At 52.5% G+C, this 14,719-nt stretch overlaps 2 protein-coding genes across 2 annotated transcripts in view; both read left to right on the top strand.

The window, feature by feature from the left end:
• Positions 1 to 7,197, top strand: part of Nwd1 (NACHT and WD repeat domain containing 1) — a 30,581-nt gene extending 23,384 nt beyond the window's left edge. The window contains exons 18-21 of the mRNA XM_033759375.1: positions 1,532 to 1,808; positions 2,528 to 3,078; positions 4,215 to 4,320; positions 5,459 to 7,197. Coding sequence (XP_033615266.1) covers positions 1,532 to 1,808; positions 2,528 to 3,078; positions 4,215 to 4,320; positions 5,459 to 5,754 — 1,230 coding nt within the window. The 3' untranslated portion in view covers positions 5,755 to 7,197. The remainder of the gene's footprint in view (positions 1 to 1,531; positions 1,809 to 2,527; positions 3,079 to 4,214; positions 4,321 to 5,458) is intronic.
• A 6,381-nt stretch (positions 7,198 to 13,578) lies between these two features.
• Positions 13,579 to 14,719, top strand: part of Sin3b (SIN3 transcription regulator family member B) — a 23,390-nt gene continuing 22,249 nt past the window's right edge. The window contains 1 exon segment of the mRNA XM_010644366.3: positions 13,579 to 13,602. Coding sequence (XP_010642668.1) covers positions 13,579 to 13,602 — 24 coding nt within the window.

The raw sequence follows: 14,719 nt of genomic DNA, 5'->3' as shown, positions 1-14,719 counted from the left end.
CTATGTAGCCGGCTGGTCTCAAACTCACAGCGATTCTCCTGCCTCAGCCTCCCGAGTGCTGGGATGACAGGTGTGCGCCACCACGCCCGGCCTTTCTTTTGTTTTTGAGACAGGGCCTCCATGTGGTTCAGGCAGGCCTCGACTTTGCAGTGATCCTCCTGCCTCAGCCTCCTGAATACTGGGATTGCAGTTTCAGAGAGCCTTGGCTGTGTACGACTTCGTGTATGTCCTCACTGGCGACACTGTCTGGGGTGGCATGTGACAAGGAGCCCACCATGCCTTCCCCTTAAAGGCGCACCGCCTCTGATAGCCTTTGGTCCCCAGGTCCCAAAGCCCAGGCATTAGAGGATGTGCCACTCCACAGGTGTGAAGACCAACAGTGACTCGTAGGGGGACTTCAGGGTCAGAGTAGCATCACAGAGTCCCCGCTCGTCCCTCCTCCAACCTGACATCCCAGGGCACCTTTTCACTCTTCTCAAGCCCACGACGCTTAACACTGGGAATGCCAGGAACCCATCTGCAGCTTCCCAAAGTTAGCAGCTCCCCACACGTGTCCTTGTCCACTCCAGGATCCGGTCCTGGCCCCGCATGGCACTAGGAACTATTGATCTCACCTCATCAAGTGACCGCGGAGGCAGGCCCAAAACCTTCGGGAGTGCATTGGCACCGCACATGCGCGGACTGCGGCCTCTGGGAAAGAACTTGGCCTCCCAAGAGAGGAAAAACTTGTGCCCGCGTGTTAATGTGTACACACATGTATTCACACGCACACACTCAGTGTACAAGTGCATGTGTGTTCGCGTACTTTTGCACACAGGCAGGCGTGTTTCTGCATGCCTGCCTGCTCACGTGTACACAGGCCTGACACCTAGACCCTGAGCTCATGTGTTCATGGAAACAGTGGCGCTGTTTCACGGTTTCGAGCCCCTTTAGCGTCTGTCTTACTAGAAGGCAGCTGGGCTCACTGGACTCTGTAACCTGGCATTTATCGAGATGCCTGTTACAAAGCTTCTGGAAAACTCCACCACTGACTCAGGAAGTGCGAAAAAGGCCGCCTAATCTCTTGGAACTAGCTCTCAGGAAAACGGGTCTTTTGTTCTTTTTTTTTTTTCTTTTGGAGGATCTCACTGTATCGTTCAGGCTGGTCTTGAACTCCTGGGCTCAAATGATCCTCCTGTCTCAGCCTCCTGAGCAGCTGGGATGATAGATAGGTGCCCTTGTGCTGGCTTGAAGATAGTTTTGATCTTGCAAACACCTTGAAAGGACCCGAGGGTGCTTTGAAACCACCATGGCATTTGCTTGGGGAGCTGAGGGTAAGTTCAAGAGGCTGAGGCAAGGAGATCGCCGTGAGTTCAAGGCCAGCCTGGCCTACACAGAGATCCTGTCTGAAAAAACAAAAAACAAAACAGGACGGGGAGATACGAAGGCCCTTGCAGGTCAGCCCAGGACTTCAGCGAGGGGGGCAGGCTGGCGCGTGCACATCCTGGCCTCCGTGGCAGAGGACTCCACCCACCTTTCTGTCCCCCTCCAGGTGTGGAGCCTGTCGGAGCAGGGGGCCCTGCTGCACGTCCTGGAGGGCGTGGGCGCCCCGGGGAGCCTGCTGGCCTGGGCCGGGGCCCTGGTGGCTTGCGGGTCCCGGCAGTCCTCGTCCGTCAAGGTCTGGGACCTCAGCTCCCCGCGACGGCCGCAGGCCCCCGCACCCTTCCCGGACCGCGCCGGCCTCGGGGCTGTGTCCCACCACGGGCGCTTTGTCTACTTCCCCAAGGTCGGGGACAGAAACAAAGTCACCATCTGGGATGTGGCAGAAGGTCTGTGGGACGGCAGCCCGGTCCATGGTGTGGGGAAGAACGGAAGCCCAGCTACGGCCCAGAGATTAAAACAAACCTGCAGAGGGGGCCTGGGCGGAAGGTGTTCACACCGGTGCCGCAGCCTGGGGAAGGAACTCAGTGCTGGCCGGCTGGGTGTCGGGAGGGCAGGCCGGCTTCTTAGGGGCTTTGGGGCCTCCATTTTATTTTATGTGTTTATTTACTTTTTGGTACCAGGGATCGAACGCTGGACCATGTGCTTGTGAGGCAGGCATCTGAACCACTGAGCTAAATCCCCGGCCCTCCGTGGGTCTCACTAAGTTGCCCTGGCTGCACTTGAATTTGCGATGCTCCTGCCTCAGCCTCCCAGAGGGCTGGGATAATGGCACGCACCACCTGCCAGCCGGGACCAGGCTTTTGGGTCCCTCTCTCAGGCAGTCATAGGCTATGGGTGCTCAAGGGGAGGGTGCAGTGCCCAGGCCTTCCCAGCTGAGGGCTCCATCCTGGAGAGATGGAGAAATGCGAGGCTGAGGCAGGAGGGTCGCGAGTTCCAATCGAGCTTGAGCGACACCAGCTTAGTGAGACTCTGTCTCACAATAAAAAATACCAAAAGGCTGGGGATGCAGCTCGGCTCATTACTAGGTTCCGTCCCCAGCCGTGCAAAGTGAGAGCCTCCAGGGTGCTGCGGGGTGCCCTGATGGTTCCCGGCTCCTCCCTGGCAGGCGAGGCGCAGGACACGCTGGACACATCCAGCGAGGTCCGGTGCCTGGAGGTGGCTGAGGGGCCCAAGCTCCTGTTTGCGGGGCTGTTGTCGGGGGTCGTGCTGGTGTTCCCACTGGACTCACGGCAGGATGTGCTGTGCGTGCCCCCGCCCGAGGCCCGCAAGCCGGTCGTGGGCATGGCCCTCAGCAAATGCGAGGACCGGCTGGCCATCGCCTACGACAACATCGTGCTGGTGCTAGACGTGGAGCCCGGGGACCCGTGCCCAGCCATCGAGGGGCCCGTGTACACCTTCTACACGCAGCTGCCGGAAACCATCACCAGCGTGGCCGTGCTGGGGGACCACCGTGTGCTCTACGGCATGACCAGCGGCGACCTCTTCCTGTACGCGTGTCCCGACTCCCACGTGTTCCCACTGGAGGGCCACAGCAGCCGCCTGACCTGCGTGGACGTCAGCCACGGCGAGCAGCTGGCAGTCAGTGGGTCCCGGGAAGGCCGGCTGTGTCTCTGGGACCTGGGCACGAGCGCGTGCCGGCTGGAGCTGGGCTACACGGTGCGTGCCCGCCACCCCGCCCCTGCCAGGCCAGGCCTGCGCAGCTGGGTTGCAAATTGCAGTCCTAGCTGGGCAAAGCTTGCCTCAAACCATGAAAAGGGCTGGAGTGTTGTTCAGTGGTACAGCACCCCTGGGTTTGAGCCTCAGTAACAAAACAAAAAAGAAACCTCAGCAATCAAGAGAGATACAGGTTGAGTGTCCCTTATCCAAGATGCTTGGGGCCAGAGTGTCCTGGCTTGGGAATCTTTTCAGATTTTGGAATATTTTCATATCTCTAAGGAGATATCTTGGGAATGGGATCCCATCTGAACAGGAAACTCATTTGTGTTTTATATATACACAAACGTCATTTTGTACAATATTTTTAACAATTCGGTCCGTGACAGGAAGTTTCACAGTATGGAATTTTCTACTCCTGGGTTTCCCATTAGTCTCAAAAGGTTTCAAATTTCAGAATGTTTCCGATTTGGGATTCTCAATCTGAGATTTCCTTTTCCTCTTCTAGAGTCTAATCTGGGATCCCCCGTGTTTTCTTTTTCCTTCCTCCCTCGCTTTTCCTGTGGTACTCGGGATTGAACCCAAGGGCTTGTGCATGCTAGGCAAGTGCTTTACCATTGAGCTACATCCCCAGCTCTTTATTTAAAAAAAATTGGGGGTGCCAGGTATCGAGCTCGGGCCCTTGTGCTTGTGAAGCAAGTGTCGGCACCACTGAGCCAAATCCCCGGCCCTGTTTTTTATATTTCATGTTGAGTCAGGGTCTCACTGAGTTGTCTAAGCTGGTCTCAAACTTGATCCCGCTGCCTCAGACTCCCACGTAGCTGAGATTACATGCATGCACCGCTGTACCCAGCCTGTAACGCTTCTAAGCCACAACTTCAAGTCAGTGAATTTATAGTGAACATCTGTACAAACAAGGTCATTTTGAAATTGAGCGCTGTAATTCACACTCTCTGATGCAAAGCATTGAGAACCGCTCAGACACCTCTCTGAAGATGTTCTTGGTCCTGGGAGCCCCGTCCCCTGTCTCTCTGGGCCTTCCTTTGATCCAGCCCATGGGGAGATCAAACCCCGGCTCCAAGGGCTGGTCCGCAGTGATTTCCTCGTGCAACATGGATCCTGCGGTCTGTTTTGAACAGAGCTCCTACTGTCCTGGGGTGCGATGTGTCCGCTTCTCCAAGGATGACAAGTACGTGTTCTCCGGCTTGCAGGACCGCTCCGTCATTGTCTGGAGTGCACTGGATGGTGAGTCTCATGCTGGGGCTGGCCTGACCTTGATCTGGAAACCAAGGGTGCTGGTGCGGATCCTGGCTCTTAGAAGCCCCTGCCACACTTCCTCTGGCCAATAGAGGGGACTTCTGACTCTGATGAGAGATCTGCACGTGGCCCACGTAACCTCCTCCCCAGGGCCAGCCTCCCAAGCATGACAGAGCCCTTTTGTGCGCCCTTGTGAGAGGGGAAGTGGCCGTGGATGCTGCAGAGAGGTCTGGATGTCCGAGCTGGGCTGGGGTTCATGCGGATATGGGTGAAGCCCGTCAGGGTGGGAGGAGAAGGGGCCACAGATGGCAGGGGCCTGGCTGTCCCGTGCTGCGACATGCTAGCTGTCAGTCTAAACCTGACCTTCCAGGGTTTTTAAATGGAGGAAGATAGAACATATTTTATTTCATGGTTTAGTTTTTGTTTTTGTTTTTGGTACCAGAGATCAAACTAGGGACCTTGTGCTTATGAGGCAGGTGGTGGCACCACTGAGTTAAATCCCTGGCCCCAATTTCAGAGTTTATGCACTAGATTTGTAGTCACTACATATGATTTTTTGTGGTGTGGTGGATGGCGCCCAGGGCCTTCATGCTGCGCTATACCCCAACCCTTTTAAAATTTTTCTTTTTGAGACAGGATCTAAATCACTAAGTTGCCTAGGCTCCCAGGGCTCAAACATGCCACCCTCCTGCCTCAGCCTCTCGAGAGTGCTAGGATGACAGGCGTGGGTCAGGAGACTGATATCCCGTAGTCTAAAGCAATGTAGCAGAGATGCCAGGCACTCAGTCACAGACTGTTCAGAAGCCAAGGTCCAAGGACGGTGGCCTTAAAAGCCCATCCGGACCTGGTTCATAACCTCTCTTCCTTCTCCAATGAAAACACTGACTGACCCACTCTGGGTTAGAGACCTATACAAGGAACCTGTAAATCGTCAAAATTCCCTTGGGTGGGTAGATTTTGCCAAGGAATTTCCCGCCCCGCAGATCTAAGGAGGGGCACCCTGGAAGTTTCTTTCATTACGCTGTGCTGGTATGGGGTATGGCAGGGACTCTCCTTCCTTGCAGCCAGCTCTGGAGCATGGAGAGGGTGACCCCTGTACCCTAACTCTCTTGTCTTCACTCCACAGGCACGCTACTGGCCACCCAGTTTGTCCATGCAGTGGTGACCAGGATCATCCCCACTTCCAACGGCTTCATTGCCCCCACAGGCCACGGCTACATCCTGCGGAAGCGTTTCCAGTGCCCGGCCTCCAGGGCCTCACAGCAGGACCCACTCCGGAACTTCCAGAAAGCAGTGTGGAGGGTCAAATGGAGGCAGAGGGAGGAGCTGGCAGCGGGAGCCCCCCAGGACTCGAAGTCAGAGGCGGCCCGGGGCAGGGAGTCCAAGTCCAATAGGCGCTCTCAGGTCTGCCTGATTGTGTGAGCCTGTTCAGGGTGGCAGCAGCACAGAACATGGCTTTCCTGGAGGACAGCCGGCCCCAAAGCCTTAGGGCATCTTCCATTCTTCCATTCCTTTCCTTCCCACGAGATCCATTACTCAGACCTGCGGCTCCAGGTTAGCAACATGCTTGGTCATGGTCCCGCCGGCCCCATGTTCAGTAGAGAGAGCGCCTGAGTTGCCAGGAGAGGCCACTATGGGCTGGCCACGCCTCCATTGGCTCAGATTGGCCAAGCGCTCACCCTTGAGCCAATCACCATGTTCCGTGAGAACACAGTACTTTGAGTGGCTGGGCCCGATCTACTGCCCACCCCTGGGCTGAGGCTGGGCGTGAAATCCACACTGTGGCGGGGAAGCCGGGCGCGATGGGTGGGTGCTGGTACAGGACGAAGGGGGACTAGATGAATACGAGACAGGCTGGACCACGAGGAGACTGCGAGGCTCTCCAGGCTATGATGCCGCAGACCTGACCTTGGTCCCCCTCACAGCTGGTACTTCAGGGAAGGCAGGAATTTCTGAGTCCACTTTACAGGTAGGGGTGCTGGCCTTGCCAAGGTGACTTGGGCTTGCTCAAGGTCACGAGTCTGAGGTGTGAGTGCTCTGCCGCCTGTCCGGATCCTTGTGGCCCCGCCAGTCCCTTGTAGCCTTCACAGTGAGAATGTCTACTTCCCAGCAGGGCGTGGCGGGATGGCAGCAGCCGCTGCCCGGCTCTCAGAGCTTTCTTCCTAGTGCATGTAGCCAGTTTTTAGACCCTGTGTCCCCTTTGTAAAAGTTGGCCATCAGCTCACGTGTGTCTGCCTGTCTTTCTCTGGTGCACGAGCTGATTTCAGGGCTCGCTCTGACACTAGAATCACAGCCATGCTGTAGTTCCTGCAGCCCCAGCGCCTCGATCCCTAACTGCTGGGGGAAGGAGGTTCCTGGAAGCAGCAGAAAGAGGCCCTGGATCTCTGTCCCGCTGCAGGGGCTACGACTCCACCCACTGACACAGCTCTTTCCCTCCGCCCGAGGCCTTCGTCCACTCCCCTTGCATCTGGGCTTTTGCTATTAGGACAGGGGGGTTTGAGCCATCTGGGTCCCTTCTCCCTGCCACTGGATTCTACAGAGATCCTGACTTCTCAGAGAATCTACAGAGATTCTTTCCCCTTTCTGGGGAAAGGGGCTTTTTTTTTTTGGAGGCACCAGGATGAAACCCAGGGCTAGGTAAGGGCTCTACCTCTGAGCCCCCAAAATAAAGCTTTTGAGCTTAATGAGGCTACTGTTTCACTTATCCATTTCCCAAACCAGCGTTCTGAGGCAAGCATGGAGAGTTCCGCAAATATTTGCATCCAATTCCATTTCTTAATACTTTAAGTTGGCCAAGTATAGTGGCACACATCTATGATCTCAACTCCATGGGAGGCTGAGGCAGGAAAAGCCCGAGTTTGAGGCCAACTTAGCCTGGGCAACTTAGCCAGACTGTGTCTCAAACTAAAAAGGCAATTTTTAAAAGGTCTAGAGACGTAGCTCAGTGGTAGAACACTTGCTTAGTGTGTAGGAGGCTTGGGTTCAATCATAGTACTGAAAATAAAATTAAGCTGTCATTTAAAAATATATTTTCAGGGCTGGGGATTTAGCTCAGTGGTATTGCCTGCCTTGCAAGTGCAAGGTCCCGAGTTCAATCCCCGGTACCAAAAAAAAAAAAAAAAAATGTGCTCAGGGCCACCGGGCAAGAGTCTTTTTAGATTTTTAAATTACATTTTGTATTTATTAACATGCATTAATGTACATATCAATGGGGTTTAGTTGATACGCGTAAAGTATGCACTGATGAAATCCAGGCTCCATTTCATCCAACCGCATTCCCAATTTGTAGTAATCACTGTTGAACATTCAGGCAGACTTCTTTAGCCTCCATGTACGGCAGAGGGCATGAGATTCTTGTCTTCTGTGTCTGGCTTGTTTTGTTTCATTTAATGGTCTCCAGTTCCATCCATCAAGCTGTGAATGTTGGGGTTTCATTCTTTGTGGCTGAATCATATTCCACTGTGTACGTAGCTACTTTCTCTAAATCACGGATGAGTGCTCACATTAATCAAGCCATAGGCAAAGGCAGCACCTTTCAGGAAGTTGGGGATTGCTCATTTAGAATTATCCTGCCTTCCCTACTTAACTAAAGAACTCATGTAGATTGTAAAGGGGAGCCTTTAAAAAAAATAGCTACTCCTTGCCACCCACGCTCTGAGACTCAGGGTTTTATGCCGTGCGGAAATAAAGTAGATATTGTGACAACGTAAGACTTCATCTCCAGCTTCTGGTGTGAAATTCCTGTATGCCTCTCACAGGATGTGGAGGCAGTTGCTGTGTGTGTGAATAGAAACGTAGCTTTTATGACAGGGACATACTGTGAAATGCAGGGTGGCAGCTCCACCACAGTGTGGCCATCGGTGGGGCTCATGTAAGGGGTCCCTGACATCGCTGACAGGTCTTATGGGACTGTCTTGGGTCCCTGGTCTGTCCCTGACCAGAATGCCACTAGCCAGCACAGGACTGTAGTGATGTGATACAGAAAAATATTTTTACTAATAAAATGCTACTTGAAATGGTTGCTTTGGCTTCTTTATTTTATTGTTTTGGCAGGGAGTTTTCACTTGACAAAGTTGAGTTTGCTCTGTTGGTTGGCTTTCGTTGCTACAACAAAATGCCTGTGACATCATTGATTTAGCAGGAGAAAGGTTTGCTTCCCCTCATGGTTTCAGCAGGCTGGTCAGTGGTTGTTGGCCCTATTACTTGGGCCAGAACCACATGGTGTGGGGCACAGGGATGGGGCAGACAGCTCACTTCATGGAGGCCAGGAAGGAGAGAGAGAAAGAGAAGCGAGAAGGGGCTGGAGTCCCAACACCCCTTTCAGTGACCCCACTTCCTTCTACTGTGCCCCACCTCTTAAAGGGACCATCACCTCCCAATAGTGCCATCAACTAAGGCCCAAGCCTTTAATACGAGATACTGGGGACACTAAAGTCCCAAACCATAACAGTTGCTGTGGATGTTTGGCTATCACTGTTCTGTGGAGAACACGAGCTTGCAAGAGGCCTCCCCAGCACAGCACAGTCATGACAGCATGGTCATTTCCATCCTCACCTTTCTCTCTTGCAGCTGAATGTGACTATAGAATGGACCACATCAGGCGGGGCTGTTTTTGACACACTTTTAGCAATTACTTCTGGGCAGCAGACGTAAACTATACTGTCCCGAGGCAGCTGGGCTATCCTGTCCCTCTGCTGTGTGCTTATCACAACTATTTCCTTGATGACAATGTTTAAATCCACAGCAAAGATGTGGGACCTTTAAGAGGTGGAGCCCAGTGGGAGGAAGTTAGGTCATTGGGGGCGTGGCTCTGGAGGGACTGTGGGACTGTGATACGCTGCTCTGGCAGCTCTGCTCCTTGGTCTCCAGGAACTGAACAACTGGGCCCCACCCTGGGCTCCTCCCATGAGGTGCTTCTCTCCACAGCCCAAAAGCCGCAGAGCCCATAGTCATGGACTGAACCCCTACAACTGTAAGCCGGAGCGAAACTTTCCTGTTTTCTGTTGTGCATCTCAGCTGTTTTTGTTATAGAAGCAAAAAATCAACTCATACTCTGGCTCAGCACCAAGATGCAGCAACTGTCCTGCGATTGTCAGTCCCTGACTAAACCACCCTCCAGTGAGGTCTGGGCCTGGGGTGGACCTAGAGAACACCCGTCTCTGGAACACAACTGAAGAGGCTCCAAGGGACACAGCCATCAACACAACAGCCCAGTGGTAAGTACTTGCCTTCCCCGCGCTCAGCCCTAGTTTCCACTTTCAGCAAGGAAAATAATTATCTTATTTTTGAAAAAAAATGAACTTTAAAATACATGCTGAACAAAATATCAATTTTATTTATTTATTTGATTTTTTTTTTTTTTGAGACTGGGTTTTGCTCTATAGTCCAGGCTGGCCTTGAACTCACTCTGTAGCTCAGGCTAGCTTCAAACTTGGGTGATTCTCCTGACTCAGCTTCCTGAGTGCTGGGTTGACAGGCATGTGCCACCAAGCCTGGATTTAAGAGGTTTTATTAGGCATTCCAGAGTGAAATGTCCTCATTTCACCCTGAAACATTTCTTACAACTATTTCTCTTTCTTTTAAAAAGCAAAACATTTACTGGTACCTTTTAGATACACATAATGATAACATTCATCATAGGGAATTTGTACCAGTACATGTATATCTTGCTGTGTCTTTCCCCCGCCATTCACCCCCCTCCCTTAGGTACAAAAGCTTTGTTTCCATTTTTTCCTTTGATTGTCTCTCCTTTTTTTTTGGTGCTGGGGATCAAAGGAGAACCTTGTGCTTGCGAGGCAGGTGAGGTGCCCACGCCCTCTCCTTTTCCTGATGTGTCTTTCAAACTAGAATCCCATCAGGATGGGTGCACACATTGCCTTTGGACATTGGGGGTGTTTTGTGTTTTGTTCTTTTATGTTCTAGAGCAGGGATTGGTAAATCACACCAGCAAATCCACATTCCCTCCTTCCTTCCTTTCTTTCTTTTGCTCGCTCTCTTTTTTTTTGGTTTCTTGAGACAGGGTCTCACTTGTACAGTGAAACTGACCTGGAACTCCCACAGCGATCCTCCTGCCTCAGCCTGCCTCAGCCTCCTGACTGACTGCTGGGATTACAGGCTTGTGCCATCACTTGCTCGTGTGCCCGGCTTGCTCGCTCTTTCTTTCACAATGCTGGGGACAGAATGAGGGACTCACACAGGCTAATGCTCTACCAGTGAGCCATACCCCAGCCCTCTCTCTTGTTTGTGTAAATAAAGTTTTATCAACACACAGCTGTGCTTGCCAGTAGGTACTGCATGCAGCTACCTTCCTCTTTGGTGACAAAGCTGAATAACTGGGACAGAGAACAAAGTGTCCCAGCCGGATGTGGTGGTGCACACCTGTAATCCCAGCACTCAGGAGGCTGAGGCAGGAGGATCGTGAGTTCGAGACCAGCCTGGGCTACATAGTGAGTTCCAGGTCAGTCTCAACTACATAGTGAGACCCTGTCTCAAAAAACAAAACCAAAACAACGTAAATCACCACCACCACCGACATGACCACCCTTCTCATTTCCTAGATTCTGCAGTCAGGGTTTGACTGGGTTCAAGCTGTGAGCAGGCCAGCTGCACAGGGCTGTCACTGAGAAGCACAGGGGCTGCCTGAGGCTCAAGACTGTGGGCAGAACCCAGTTCCTTGGATGAGGAGCTCAGCTCCTTCAGGGTTGCTCTCTCCTCGGGCAGTTTTTGTTTTTGTTTTTGAGACAGGGTCCCACTGTGTAGTCCAGGCTGTCCCTTGAACTCACTGTGGAGCCCAGGCTGTCCTCGAACTTGCTGTGATCCTCCTGCCTCAGCCTCCTGAGTGCTGGGATAACATGCATGTGCCACCACACCTTGCTTACCTGGGCAGTTTGCAACACATCCAGTTCCTTCTTCATAGCATTTCTCTGTCCCTTCTTATCCTGCCTGCCAGGATCTTTAGACGCTGTAGCCGATCAGGCTAGGCCCACCCAGCACAGTGTCTCCACTTAGCCGCCCAAAATCAGGTCACCTGGGACACTGATGTGGTTTGGGGCCTTTAAGAGGCAGGGCCTACTGGGCGGAAGTGAGGTCACCAGGGGCGTGGTCACACCCTGGCTCTTCCTCTTATTTGTTCCCAGCCCTGGACAGGAGGTGTTCCCCATCTGCTCCACTCTCCTTCCCTTCCTTGTGGCGCCCAAGCAGCAGGGCCAACTAGTCATGGTTCAGGCCTGCAGAGCTGTGGACCCAAATGCCCCCTTCCTTTCTGTAAGCTGATTTACCCCGGGTGTCTGCTGTAGCGACAACAAGCTGACACAGTGTGCCCACTGGGGGCAGGGATCTTGCCTTCTTTAGCACACAGTTCTGGACTTCAGAAATTTGAGTTACCTCGGAGAACTACATTAACTCCAAATGGGATCTTTCAATCTTGTCTTTCAATTTTTTCCAGTGCTGGGGACGGATTTCAGGGGCCTGGCCCTTGCTAGACATGCACTGTATCCCTGAGGCACATCCCAGCTCCCCTCAGCCTTTACATTTACAGTATTTAGAATTGAGGTCTTGCTATGTATTACCCCAGGCTGCCCATGAACTTTCTTTCTTTTCCTTTTTCGGTACCGTGGATCAAACTTTGTGAGGCAGTCAGGGAAACCACTGAGCTAAATCCCTGGCCACTGCCCATGAACTTTCAATTCTCCTGCCTCAGCCTCCTGAGTAGCTTGCATGACTGGCATGCCTGAGCCGGAGATCGGGGCATGGCTAGCCTACAGGGCAAGTGGGTATGACCTGTCAATCACAGAGATCCGAAAGACGGGTGCCTAAGCCTTCCTTGTACTTGAAACCAATCAGTGCTATCTTCAAGTCTCCGCTGAGAACGCAAGCAGGTTTCTGATAGGCTGGCCTCGGCATGACGTCAGCCCAAGGGGCGGGAGATACAAAAGATGGCAGCGTTGGCCTCGAGGCCTCCGCCCTCTTTCACAGCCGTAGGCTGTCACCTTATCGGGTGTACTACTTTTAATAGGTCCACATTTGCTCGGCAAAGCATGTTTCTTTTTCTACCCTTAATAAATGTAAAACCTAGCTACCTGTAAAACCTAGCGCTTATTTTGTCCAATTCTTTGTTAAGGACAAGAAGGACCTGGAAAGAATCTCTAGAAGGGTCTCCAGGGTAACACTGTCGGGCCCAACTCGATCTGCTGTCCTGCGGAAGATCTACCTAAGCATCTTACCTTTTAGGCCCAGAGGATGGGGAAGTGACAGAACACGCAGTCCCAGAACTGGCCTGGCGCAGCCTACTCACAGCGCATGCGCCGGCCGGCCGCCCGAGGTGGGGACTTTCTCGGCAGCTGCCCCTTCAAGGATGGGCGGGACGGAGTGGAGGCCCCTTCTGGGCCGGGGGCCAGGGATCCTGGATGCTTCTGACCCATTCTCCGGCATCCTCCACCTCCTCTTCCCCTCCGTCATGGCTCTCCTTCTGGTCCCAGTGCCCAGTGCCCTTTTCTTCAGCGACGAAACAGTCTCCTGGCACCTCCTGGCTCCCCACCAAGCCCTTCCCTGCGTGTGACCACTTCTGAGGGCAGAGTCTTCCTTCCAAGCCCACGCTAACACCAAAGGCCTTAGCTCTTCCCGTGAAGTGCTGTGCAGTCGGCCCCTCTTTCCCACTGTCTGATTATCCTGTGCTCTTTGTCCCCCTACCTCTTATAACACTAGTTTTTGTTGGTTTTGCGTTTTGAGACAGGGTCTCGGTATATGGTTCAGACTGGCTTTGAACTCACTGTGTAGCCCAGACCGTCCTCCAACTCACAAAGACCGCCCTGTCTCAGCCTCTCCATTGCTGGGTTTGCAGGCGTTTGCCACTGTGCCTGAGTACTTTCTCAGTGACTTGAAAACGTACAAAGCATGTACATGTACCAACTTCCCACACGGAATGTAAACATTACGTACTGCGCACGTGTGCTAATAGACTAAAATTTAAAAAAAACTTTAAATAAAGAAAACCTACAAAAGAAAAATCACTCTCTTACCACTGAAGTATTTGTTACAGTTGAAACTTTACATTTGTGTGTTGATTATCCGATTCTTATGTGTGCTGAAAGAGAATTCTCCAAGGGCAAGCTCCGTGTTAGTTCACCCTTATATTCCCTACGTGTAGCAACCTGCGTTTACTCTCAGGATTCCCAGTCTCTCCCCATGACACAAGGTGCTGCTTGGTTATTCGTTGAACGTTCATTTATTCAATACACTCCCACCGACATGACTCTGTGTCCAGGATTTGCGGTAGAGATGAGCTACAAAACCAAGTCCATGTAGGAGGGAATGTGGGAAGAGCAGCAGGGGCTGTAGTGATGCTGTGTTCCGATGCAGGCAGAGGTGTCTCTGGATGACGAAGAGAGGGCGCAGCCCTTGTAGTAAGAGGGACGGTGTGTGCTGACTCTGAGTCCTGGAGGGTCCGGCTGCTGGACGCCCTGTACCACAGAGGGTAGTGACTTAGCTGGAAAAGTGTCCTTGAAATGGTTACTAGGACCTGCGATGTTGCGAGTGGATGATTAGATTTCAGCTTGGAAAATACAAGGAGACCTTGGAGGTTCGGGAAGAGTGGAGGAATGATACATGTTTTCTGTGGGCATTTTGTTTCTTACTGCCTTTTGTTTTGTTTTTTGGTACTGAGGATTGAATCAACGAGTTTTTTTGTTTCAATTTGAGACAGGATTTTTTTTTTTTTTTTTGGTACTGGGGATGAACTCAGGCCGTCGTTGCACTTGCTAGGTAGGCCACAGAACCACTGAGCCAAATCCTCAGCCCTGAGACGGGATCTTTTTAACTTGCTAAATTGCCCAGGCTGCATTCAAACTTGTGATCCTCCTGCCTCAGCCTCCCAAGTGCTGGGACTACAGCTATGCCCACACCACTTGGCAGTGACCCACCGTCTTCATCCCACCTGGGCAGGGAACCTCGCTGGGCAGTCTATAGACCCCCGAACCGGTCCAGCCAGACAATGACGGGGTCATGCACAGTGCAGTAGAGCTAAGCGCAACAGGACTAAGCTGAGGACCGTTAGCAGAAGTACACTGCCCAGAGAGAGAGCCCTGTGTCAGGGTGCTGCATGCCCACACCTCATTCACATCGACCCCGTGAAGCAGAGATCCACCCGCTGTTTCTGTACTGTGCCCGACAGGAGACACCTCAGGCTGGACAAAACTGGGGACAGGGCAGGGCTCCAATAAAAGTCATGTACCTACGCTGAAACGTGCATTTCACAGAATTTTCTTGTGTCATGCAGTAGTGTTTGGATTGTTTTCCCCCAGGTAAAGCTAGACCTGTGAAACCTATCGGGAGCTTCCTGGGCCACACCGAAAAAAAAAAAGGCGGCAGGTCCTGCCCAGCCTGGTCTGGG

The sequence above is a fragment of the Fukomys damarensis genome, unplaced genomic scaffold, assembly GCF_012274545.1.
Source record: "Fukomys damarensis isolate Sample0158 unplaced genomic scaffold, DMR_v1.0_HiC HiC_scaffold_37, whole genome shotgun sequence".
NCBI lineage: Eukaryota > Metazoa > Chordata > Mammalia > Rodentia > Bathyergidae > Fukomys > Fukomys damarensis.
The sequence above is the reverse complement of the archived record's forward strand: the minus strand, read 5'-3'. Positions and strand labels throughout refer to the sequence as shown.